This window comes from Nerophis ophidion, linkage group LG20, assembly GCF_033978795.1.
Source record: "Nerophis ophidion isolate RoL-2023_Sa linkage group LG20, RoL_Noph_v1.0, whole genome shotgun sequence".
NCBI classification, from domain to species: domain Eukaryota; kingdom Metazoa; phylum Chordata; class Actinopteri; order Syngnathiformes; family Syngnathidae; genus Nerophis; species Nerophis ophidion.
Window position 1 is genome coordinate 45,794,545 of NC_084630.1, and position 11,838 is coordinate 45,806,382.

The window sequence follows — 11,838 nt, forward strand, 5'->3', positions numbered from 1 at the left end:
ACTGATGCATAAAGAGTGGGCCAAGACTTTGAACAGCTAGCGATTCCTCCGTGGAAACTAATCTGTGGCTACCTGATAACCTCCCCACGCAGGCTGAGCAGAAAAGAGAGATGGCAGATCAACTTGTCTAAAAAGGAGCCTATTTAAATGCTAGATTAGATTAGATTAGATAGTACTTTATTTATTCCGTCAGGAGAGTTCCTTCAGGAAAATTAAAATTTTCAGCACAATCCCATTCAAGATCAAACAAACATTACAGGGAGACAGAACAGGATCGCTGACGGGTCTGCCGGCTTCCAGCGCCCCTTACAAAAAAAATGAGATACAGGTCAACAGGGGGTGGGGGGGGGTTGAGGTTAAGATGGGACTTAATACTGAGGTAGCATATCTGACTGTTACCGGGAGGGCATCCCAGGGTCCTGGACCCAGAATAGAAAACGTTCTTTCGCCCGCAGACTTTTTTGGGGGCTCTAGGAATCACTAATAAGCCCGAGTTCTTAGAACACTATGGTACAATACAATCAGCAAGATTGGATGGAGCTAAACCATGTAGTATTTTATACGTAAGTAGTAAAACCTTAAAGTCGCATCTTAAGTGCACAGGAAGCCAGTGCAGGTGAGCCAGTATAGGTATATATGTATGTATATATGTATATAAAGGTATATACAGTATAGGTATATATGTATGTATATATGTATATAAAGGTATATACAGTATAGGTATATATGTATGTATATATGTATATAAAGGTATATACAGTATAGGTATATATGTATGTATATATGTATATAAAGGTATATACAGTATAAGTATATATGTATGTATATATGTATATAAAGGTATATATAGTATAGGTATATATGTATGTATATATGTATATAAAGGTATATACAGTACAGGCGTAATATGATCAAACTTTCTTGTTCTTGTCAAAAGTCTAGCAGCCGCATTTTGTACCAACTGTAATCTTTTAATGCTAGACATGGGGAGACCCCAAAATAATACGTTACAGTAGTCGAGGTGAGACGTAACAAACGCATGGATAATGATCTCAGCGTCAAAAACACTATGGAGATGAAAGAAGGCCGTTTTAGTGACGCTCTTAATGTGTGACTCAAACGAGAAAGTTGGGTCGAAGATAAGATTGAGATTCTTTACAAAGTCGCCTTGCGTAATTGTTTGGTTGACAAATGTTAAGGTGGTATTATTAAATAGGAGCCCGGGTTTAATCAACATTTCCGTTTTCTTAGCGTTTAGTTGCGAAAAGTTAGCGGACATCCATCCATCCATTTACTACCGCTTATTCCCTTTCGGGATCGCGGGGGGCGCTGGCGCCTATCTCAGCTACAATCGGGCGGAAGGCGGGGTACACCCTGGACAAGTCGCCATCTCATCGCAGGGCCAAGTTAGCGGACATCCATTGTTTAATTTCATTAAGACACGCCTCCAATCCAGCGTGTTGGTCAGCTTCAGGGACATGTAGAGCGTGGCGCAGTGGGGAAGTGGGCGTGCGCAACCCGGGGGTCACTGGTTCAAATCCCACCTAGTACCAACCTCGTCACGTCCGTTGTGTCCTGAGCAAGACACTTCACCCTTGCTCCTGATGGGTGCTGGTTGGCGCCTTGCATGGCAGCTCCCTCCATCAGTGTGTGAATGTGTGTGTGAATGTGGAAGTAGTGTCAAAGCGCTTTGAGTACCTTGAAGGTAGAAAAGCGCTATACAAGTACAACCCATTTATCATTTATTTAGAGTTGGGTGTCATCAGCATACCAGTGAAAGCTAACACCGTATTTGTTTATGATGTCACCTAGCGGCAGCATGTAGCCACTACACCAGGGGTCAGCAACCTTTTTGAAACCAAGAGCTACTTCTTGGGTACTGATTAATGCCAAGGGCTACCAGTTTGATACACACTTCAATAAATTGCCAGAAATAGCCAATTTGTTCAATTTACCTTTTAACTCTGTTATTATTAATAATGATATTTATCTTTGTGGAAACACTGATCATCTTAATGATTTCTCACAATAAATATATATAGAAACAAATAAATATATATTTAAAAAAAAAAGGGTATTTCTGTCTGTCATTCCATCGAACATTTTTTTTCCTTCTACGGAAGGTTTTTTGTAGAGAATAAATGATTTTAAAAAACACTAAATTGAACGGTTTAAAAGAGGAAAAACATGAAAATAATGAAAAATAATGTTGAAACATAGTTTATCTTCAATTTCGACTCTTTAAAATTCAAAATTCAACCAAAACAAATGAAGAGAAAAATTAGCTAGTTCGAATCTTTTTGGAAAAAATTAAAAAAAGAATTTATGGAACATCATTAGTAATTTTTCCTGATTAAGATTAATAGTGTCATAAACTAGAGATTGGGGATGTGAATATTTTATTTATTTATTTATTTATTTAGTATTTATTTCTTTTTTTGTCATGTCCAGCTTCTCAGGCAAATCATATACCGTATTTCCTTGAATTGCCGCCGGGGCGCTAATTAATTTAAAACCTCTTCTCATTCCTGCGCTTACCAAACGAATGCGGTAAAAGTAAGCATGCGCTAATTATTTTAAAAGCTCTTCTCACTCTGGCACTTACCAAAGGCATGCAGTGAAAATTTGAGTGTGTTGTAAGGATACCATCATTAAAAGCACATTTAATAACAAAAAACGTTATTATGGTTATTATTTTCAGCACCGAATAATTTGAATAACCCACAATCGAATATTCAACTTAATCTTCTTCCCTTTATGCGATTTCAAATGATTGAAATCAGCCTCCTCCATTTTGAAATGTATGACAGGGGAAGTGTCACTCGTGACGTCACAATTGTGGGGTATTCCAATTCTTCGGTGCTGAAAATAATAATGGATTTTATCAAATAAATTTCCCCCAAAAATGCAACTTATACTCCAGTGTGGCTCATATGTGTTTTTTTCCTAATTTATTATGCATTTTCGCCCGGTGCGACGTATACTCCGGAGCGATTATTAATCCGAAAATTCCGGTACATTTGTCTCCATGTGGCCTCCGTTCTAAAATGAGTTTATCACACAATTTATTCTTAGAATGTGTATTTTATTTTGTACGGTACAATCACACAATGTCAGACGCATGGCACAAGTCAATTGTGTTATACATCGATACTGGTTTTTTTTGCATATGGATAAGACAACGCCACAAAGTCAATGTTACTTGGCATGTACATGTACAGTGACAAATGTACAGTAACAAACAAAGTGTACATCGTTGAAGTAATGTAATCCTTGGCAAACTGATGAGCCCTCTGGAAAAAAACCAACAGTCTGCAGAGATGAAAAGGACCTTCGGCACACCACAACAAGAAGAGGCTGCATTCAGCATACATTGTTGCGTGTCCTTGACTGTGGAATTGGTCACAGTGTGTCTTTTAAAAAGTCACATGACCGAGCCCTCGGCGCCAGCGTCCTTGACCAAGGCACAGCTTCGCTTCCGCGGGCCTTGAAGCCACTCGAGCGGAGCAGAAAATCTGCAATCTCAGAACAAACAGCCGCACATGGGCTTCAAGTTGTCCTGGCACAGTTTTCTTCCGTGGTGTCGAAGGTGCTGCTCCAAGTGCTGGCGGACAGCAAGTAACCCTCTTTTCTCAGGAAGCGGCTCACGAGGCGAACCAGGACCTTTCTGTACTGATGGCGCAGGAGACAGTAGACAAACGGGTCGCTGGAAGCCTTGGCGTAGCACAGACATTTGGTGGCTATGCCCCAGTACTGAGGGATGTGCACGCATGGCAACAACTCCACTAACCTGCAGGGGGAACATGAAAGAAGGGAGTCACGTTTTGTCGTCAAGGCAGAATCACGGGAATGAGTTCAAAACATGGGAGAGACTTTAACATTCGTGCAGGAAATGAGATGAAATAACAACACTAGAGTGCCCTGTTGTATGAAGCAGATGTGTTCAAATGTTTCTACCCGTGTGTGACGTCGTTGGTCTGGACACCAGAATGCAGGGACGGCAGGCAAAGTGCAGGTAAAATGCAAACATTAGCCAAAAAAAAAAACCATAGTGCATCAAGGAAGTGCACTGGAAGCATAGGGACAGCTACGCAGCAAGGAAGCAGACAAAGCAAAACAGAATTGCAAGCAGAGAAGTCAAGCAATGGGCAAGCATTTCTAGAGGATAAGGCTGGCTTAAGAAGAATCCTAATTGCCAACCTGGGACAAGTGAAGGAGACAGCGGCAAAATCGAATCAAAAAGAAAGTGGGCCAAAAAAACAAGAACGCGGGACAAAAATCAATAAAAATACAAGAAACCAATAACCGCCATGTGATCAGATCAGGGGTCACCTTTTAATAAATTAATATATATATATATATATATATATATATTAATATATATATATATATATATATATATGGGTATCTCTGTCTGTCATTCAGTCTTACATTTTTTTTTCCTTTTAATGAAGGTTTTTTGTAGAGAATAAATGATGAAAAAAACACTTAATTAAACGGTTTAAAAGAGGAGAAAACGGGAAAAAATTAAAATAAAATTTTGAAACATAGTTTGTCTTCAATTTCGACTATATAAAATTCAAAATTCAACCGAAAAAAAGAAGAGAAAAACTAGCTATTTCGAATCTTTTTGAAAAAATTTAAAAAATAATTTATGGAACATCATTAGTAATTTTTCATGATTAAGATTAATTTTAAAATTTTGATGACATGTTTTAAATAGGTTAAAAAACCATCTGCATTTTGTTATAATATATAACAAATTGGACCAAGCTATATTTCTATCAATTATTTCTTCTAGATTTTCCAGAACCAAAAATTTAAAATCAATTCAAAATACTTTGAAATAAGATTTACATTTGATTCTAAAGATTTTCTAGAATATTTTTGTGGAATTTTAATCATAATAAGTTTGAATAAATATTTCACAAATATTCTCCAATGAAGAATTTAATTAAAATGTATTTATTATTCTTTACAATAAAATAAACAAAATACTTGAACATTTATTTAAATTGTCAGGAAAGAAGAGGAAGGAATTTAAAAATCTTAAAATAATTTTTAAGGTTGTATTTTTTCTCTAAAATTGTCTTTCTGAAAGTTATAAGAAGCAAAGTCAAAAAATAAATGAATTTATTTAAACAAGTGAAGACCTAGTCTTTAAAATATTTTCTTGGATATATTTGTTGGATTTTCAAATTTTATTTGAGTTTTGTCTCTCTTAGACTTAAAAATGTCGAGCAAAGCGAGACCAGCTTGCTAGTAAATAAATACAATTTAAAAAAATAGAGGCAGCTCACTGGTAAGTGCTGCTATTTGAGTTATTTTTAGAACAGGCCAGCGGGCGACTCATCTGGTCCTTACGGGCGACCTGGTGCCCGCGGGCACCGAGTTGGTGACCCCTGGATTAGATAATGACACGGTGGCTATCTATTTTTGATATAAAACTGTCATGTATATATATATATATATATATATATATATATATATATATATATATATATATATATATATATATATATATATATATATATATATATATATATATATATATACATGACAGGTTTATATCAAAAATAGATAGCCACCGTGTCATGTGTATATATATATATATATATATATATATATATATATATATATATATATATATACATGACAGTTTTATATCAAAAATAGATAGCCACCGTGTCATGTATATATATATATACATACATATATATATATATATATATATATATATATATATATATATATATATATATATATATATATATACATGACAGTTTTATATCAAAAATAGATAGCCACCGTGTCAAAAAAAAAAATATATATATATATATATATATATATATATATATATATATTTTTTTTTTTTTTAATATAGTCTATATATAAGGCAGACTGTTCAGTATTGTGGCCACTGATTGGCTCAGCCTGTGGCAGCATTACTATATTACATTAAAAGAGTGAAGTATATCTGTATTTCATGTCTAGAGGGCTCTTACACTGTTTAGAATTGTAGTTAGAAAGTAGTGAACTGTTTTTTTTAATGCTCCTATTCTGAAAATATTGGCAGACATTCATTTACTAAAAACAATTAATAGCAGCAATTTATTGAATTTCTTATGAGAAAAATGTATTCAGTTATTGTCTGACTTTCGTAGCCCATGACTATCAGAAACCGAGGTACCAACGTATACCTGTGAAACGTGAAACATGATGAAAGTATTGCATTGCAAAGTCCAAATATATTCTTCACTCTGACATCGTCACAACCTGCCACCACACACCTGTGGTGTGTTTCTTTGAATTCAAATACGTCGGGATTCAGCATGTTCTAACTATGGATGTTCTGATCACGGCTTTTTGGCTGCCAATTCTGATCATCCATGAGTGAGATGGGCTGATACTGATACCGATCACATGTACTCACTGTAAATTGTTCAATGTATTTATGGGGAATGCTATTGACAGTTTTACAATACCAACACAATATTTAAATTAGTTTATTGTTCTCTTTTATTACATAATTGTTTGATCCAAACAAAGTCAATAGTGCCTATGGCGGTGGTCATTCATCCAGGTCATTGTTATCTCAGGGCATTCAATCGATCCCAACTGGACTGTTTGGGTTGTCTTTTTTTCCTCTTATCCGAGTAGGCTTTGTCAGATCTAGTCTTACAGTAGACTTGGATTGGTCAGATCTAGTCTTAGACGTGGATTGTTCAGATCTGTTCTAAGACTTAGATCAATCAGATCTAGTCTTATAAACTTAGAATGGTCAGCTCTAGTCAGAACTTCTCTGAGTAAGACTGTTTGGTTTGTCTTTTTTTCCTCTTTTTCGAGTAGGCTTTGTCAGTTCATGTTCATAGACTTAGACTGGTCAGATTTAGTCTTGGATTTGGATTGGTCAGATCTAGTCTTAGACTGAGATTGGTCAGATCTCATCTTGGACTTATATTGGTCAGATATTATCTTAGACTTAGAATGGTCAGATCTAGTCTTACAGATTTAGATTGGTTAGATCTACTCAGATCTTATCCAAGTAGGCTTCGTCAGTTCATGCCCATAGACTTAGATTTGTCAGATCTAGTCTTTGACTTGGATTGGTCAGATCTAGTGTTAGACTTAGATTGGTCAGATCTACTCTTATAAACTTAGATTGGTCAGATCTAGTCAGATCTTATCCAAGTAGGCTTTGTCAGTTCATGCTCATAGATTTAGATTGGTCAAATCTAGTCTTAGACTTAGATTGGTCGGATCTAGTCTTTTAGACTTAGATTGGTCATATCTAGTCAGATCTTATCCGATTAGGCTTCGTTAGTCCATGATCATAGACTCTGATTGGTCAGATCTACTCTTAGACTTAGATTGGTCAGATGTAGTCTTAGACTTGGATTGGTTGGATCTAGTCTAGTGGCTGGTGCCAATAGCTCAAAGTCAATAGAACACACAAATCATAACTACACACTAAAAAATGTTGGGTTGAAAAATAACTCAATTTTAACCCACCTGCTGGTTCAGAAAAGGACAAACCCCTTTTTAAAGTCATTTAAACTCAATATTTTGGGTTCATTTTTTCAACCCAACTTTTGCATTGAATTATTTAACCAAAAAGTTGAGTTATGATAACTTAATATTGGGTAATTCCCAACCAAACTATTGGGTGGATTTATTTAACCCCAAAGTTCAGTTATATTAACTCAATGTTGGTTGATTCATAACCCAACTATTGGGTTGAATGTATTTAACACAAAAACGGAGTTATGCTCACTACAATGTTGGGTTATTCCAAAACTAACTATTGGGTTACGCAATTTAGCGCTCCTTGACCCAACAGTTGGTTAAACATTATAAATGTTACTGGCGGTTTGTCCTGCTCCTTCCTAACTACTGATCAACAGCATCTTTATTCCATTAAAATATATTTAAAAGCAAGATATGAGTGACATTTTTTTACAAGAATTGCCGTGTATGGTCATGTAGTTCTACACAGCATGCTCAAATATGTTCATGTACATAAGATGTGTGATTGTAAATAATGTTAATGATAATGAAATTCCCTTCGAAAAAAAAGTACCATTTTAATTTAAAAAAAGCCGTTTACCCAAAAAGGTGTTCCTCATTGAAAAACAACCCAAACCCCAGTTTTGAAAACCCAGAAATTGAGGTAAAATAATACCATTATGACCCAAAAAATTGATTGCTCTTCATAAAAATAACACAATTTAACCCAACACTTGCAACTCATGTACTGGGTTATCAAAATAACCCAACATTTTTTTAGTGTGTACTCTTTTCAGTCCTCCTGTGTCCAGAGAAATATTTCTTAGCATTACCAAAAACAAGAAAAAAATGATTTTGAGAAAATAATAATAGCAACCTGATCAATTCAGTATCGATCCTACACTGATACTACCCTTAATATCGACACCACCAATTTCTGGATGATTCATCCTCTTCTTAAGTGTTGTGTGCTGACTGTGACAATGCTGACACACTTGTTGTTGTATTGTCCTCCCCCCGGCCTTTTGGTAATTAACTTGTTAACTTCCTGTTAATATCTGCTTACTTTCTGCTGTAACACGCCTCCTTCTCAACTTCTTCAACAATACTAAGCACTTATGTCTTGGTGTTGTTTCTAGCTTGCCAAGCTTAGTTAGCATGACTGCTCTGTCTTAATCTCAGGGTAAAACTGGATTAGTCGCATTTTCCAGTGATGATAAGACTTGATATTGACCTTTAAGACGTGAAAAAATGCAGGATAATTGACGTGACGTAGGTGATTATTATTAGTTTAGAGGAGCAGCTACGTATGGGGACACATAATTAGTCATTTGTAACAATTTGTAAATTGTAATTTCAGAAATATCACACCTAATCTAATCTAAAACTGCGTATGAAATATGAACTTTGATAATAATATTAATAATACTTGTATTTTTAAGATGGGGTACATTAATGAACATTGATATTTACATATCTCTGTAAACATGCCAGGTTTTATATATATATATTTATTTATATATATATATATATATATATATATATATATATATATATATATATATATGTAGGTGTGGGAAAAAATCACAAGACTACTTCATCTCTACAGAACTGTTTCATGAGGGGTTCCCTCAATCATCAGGAGATTTCCTGATGATTGAGGGAACCCCTCATGAAACACTTCTGTAGAGATGAAGTAGTCTTGTGATTTTTTCCCACACCTACATATTGCGCTCTACCACGGTATCGAGCACTATTCTCTGGATAATCCAATCAAGACATATATATATATATATATATATATATATGTGTGTGTGTGTGTGTGTGTCAGGCAATACATATACCAAAAGAAATAGCACTATTGATGATGAAGAATAATAATTTACCTTTATTATCAACAATACAGTTGTTTCAAATGCAACAATACATATATGTAATGATATACAAAAGAAAGCAGATAAATGGTGGGAAAGAAAGAGAAGCCAACTACAGTAACCTTGTAGATTGTTATAGTACCAATAGGTTAAGCTTTGTCAGTGTGCCGTGTGTTTGCCAGTTTCCACTAGGGCAACAACTTTAATATATGTTTGATGAAACGTGATTATATGCATGAGTGTATGTATACATATGTACAGTATGTATATACTGTATGTATGTTTGTACAGTGAATGTATATGTACTGTATGTTGGTGGCCTTCTGACTTTGTAATGTATTAGTTCTTCCATTTTATTGTATCTATTTATGTATGTTTCTTCTTATTTTTGGAGATGTATATTTTTCAATTATTCACAAGGGACTATGGATGCAAATTAGCAGCTTTGCAAAAACCTGGCATGTTTACAGAGATTAATATGTTTGACGAAACGTGATTATATGCATGAGTGTATGTATGTATATGCTTTTTGTGATTCAACCTTGCCTCCCGTGTCTGCATCCTGGGGTTAACGCCTTAACCAATACCCTAACACAGTGGTTCTCAAATGGGGGTACGCATACCCCTGGGGGTACTTGAAGGTATGCCAAGGGGTACGTGAGATTTTTCAAAAATATTCTAAAAATAGCAACAATTCCGAAATCCTTTATAAATATATTCTTTGAATAATACTTCAACAAAATATGAATGTAAGTTCATAAAGTGTGAAAAGAAATACAACAATGCAATATTCAGTGTTGACAGCTAGATTTTTTGTGGACATGTTCCATAAATATTGATGTTAAAGATTTCTTTTTTTGTGAAGAAATGTTTAGAAGTAAGTTGATGAATCCAGATGGATCTCTATTACAATCCCCAAAGAGGGCACTTTAAGTTGATGATTACTTCTATGTGGAGAAATCTTTATAATTAAATAAATGATAAATGGGTTGTACTTGTATAGCGCTTTTCTACCTTCAAGGTACTCAAAGCGCTTTGACACTACTTCCACATTCACACACACATTCACACACTGATGGAGGGAGCTGCCATGCAAGGCGCTAACCAGCACCCATCAGGAGCAAGGGTGAAGTGTCTTGCTCAGGACACAACGGACGTGACGAGGTTGGTACTAGGTGGAGATTGAACCAGGGACCCTCAGGTTGCGCACGTCCACTTCCCCACTGCGCCACTTGTTTAGTTTTCCACAAGTTTTTAGTTATTTTTATATCTTTTTTTTCCCAAATAGTTCAAGACAGACCACTACAAATGAGCAATATGTTGCACTTTTATACAATCTAATAAATCAGAAACTGATGACATAGTGCTGTATTTTACTTCTTTATCTCTTTTGTTCAACCAAAAATGCTTTGCTCTGATTAGGGGGTACTTGCATTAAAAACAATGTTCACAGGGGGTACATCACTGAAAAAAGGTTGAGAACCACTGTTCTAACACAAGTCCAGTAAATGGTCGGATTTTTCCATTCGATTCAAGCAACTGTTTTGGTTATCGTTTAAAAGAAGAATATGTGGGGGTGTTCCTTTTGTTGTGGAGGGAAGTATTAAATTGAAGTCCCTATAATTAGGGCAAACAAAAACAAAGAAAAGTGGCAGCAAGCTGACTGACTGCAGCTTGTCAAAGGAACGCTGTGAAAAAAGTGCAGTCGTGACTGAAAGTGAAAGCAGGTGATTACCTTGTTATGACATAAGGTGAGAAGCAGAGGACAAAAGAGCCGATGAAGACGCAAATCTTTTTGGCGGCCCTCTGCCTCCTCTTCTTCTGTTGTGCCAAACACCTCTCCTTCACGCTGACGAGACAGAAACATGCACAGGTGAGACTTTTACACTAATGACTTACATGATGACTTCATGATGAGCACAATCCACACCTGGGGTGAATGTCCACCAGCAGGAGCAGCGTCTGCACCGTGATCACGTCTATCCTCTTGCAGTGGGACTTGGCCACTCGGAAAACTTTGAGGTAGGAGAAGCAGAGGACGGCCAGGCAGAAAGCGAAGGTGCTGCAGTGGAGCAGCACGGTGAAGGTGGCGTAGGCGGCCAGCTGCGACCTTCCCTCTGCGGCCAGGTGAACGGTGCACGAGGCGTACGTGCGGCTGTAGCCGCCCCAGTCCATCAGGAGCTGCGTCAGCGCAAAGGTCAGGGACTGCAACCAGGAGTAGACCACCATCAGGAAAGCGTCGCGGTAGCGCATCTTGCTGGAGTAGCTGAGAGGAAACATCACCGCTATCCACCGGTCCAGGCTGAGGGCCGCCATGCTCAGCATGCTGTTGGCGCTCAGGAACGTCTCGGCGAAGCTGACCATCCGACAGAACGAGCTCCCGAAGGGCTCGGCGCCCTTGGCCACCCCGAAAAATGTGGCGGGCATGTTGATGAAAGCCAGGAGGATGTTGGAGAAG

The 11,838-nt window shown here is 36.7% G+C and overlaps 1 protein-coding gene across 1 annotated transcript in view; it reads right to left on the reverse strand.

Moving 5' to 3' along the window:
• Positions 1–3,083: 3,083 nt before the first annotated feature.
• The window catches only part of gpr78a (G protein-coupled receptor 78a), a 9,340-nt gene continuing 585 nt past the window's right edge, over positions 3,084–11,838 (reverse strand). The window contains exons 1-3 of the mRNA XM_061880268.1: positions 11,311–11,838; positions 11,116–11,229; positions 3,084–3,790 (exon numbers count right to left, since the gene is read on the reverse strand). The exon at positions 11,311–11,838 is cut by the window's right edge and continues 585 nt beyond it. Coding sequence (XP_061736252.1) covers positions 3,550–3,790; positions 11,116–11,229; positions 11,311–11,838 — 883 coding nt within the window. The 3' untranslated portion in view covers positions 3,084–3,549. The remainder of the gene's footprint in view (positions 3,791–11,115; positions 11,230–11,310) is intronic.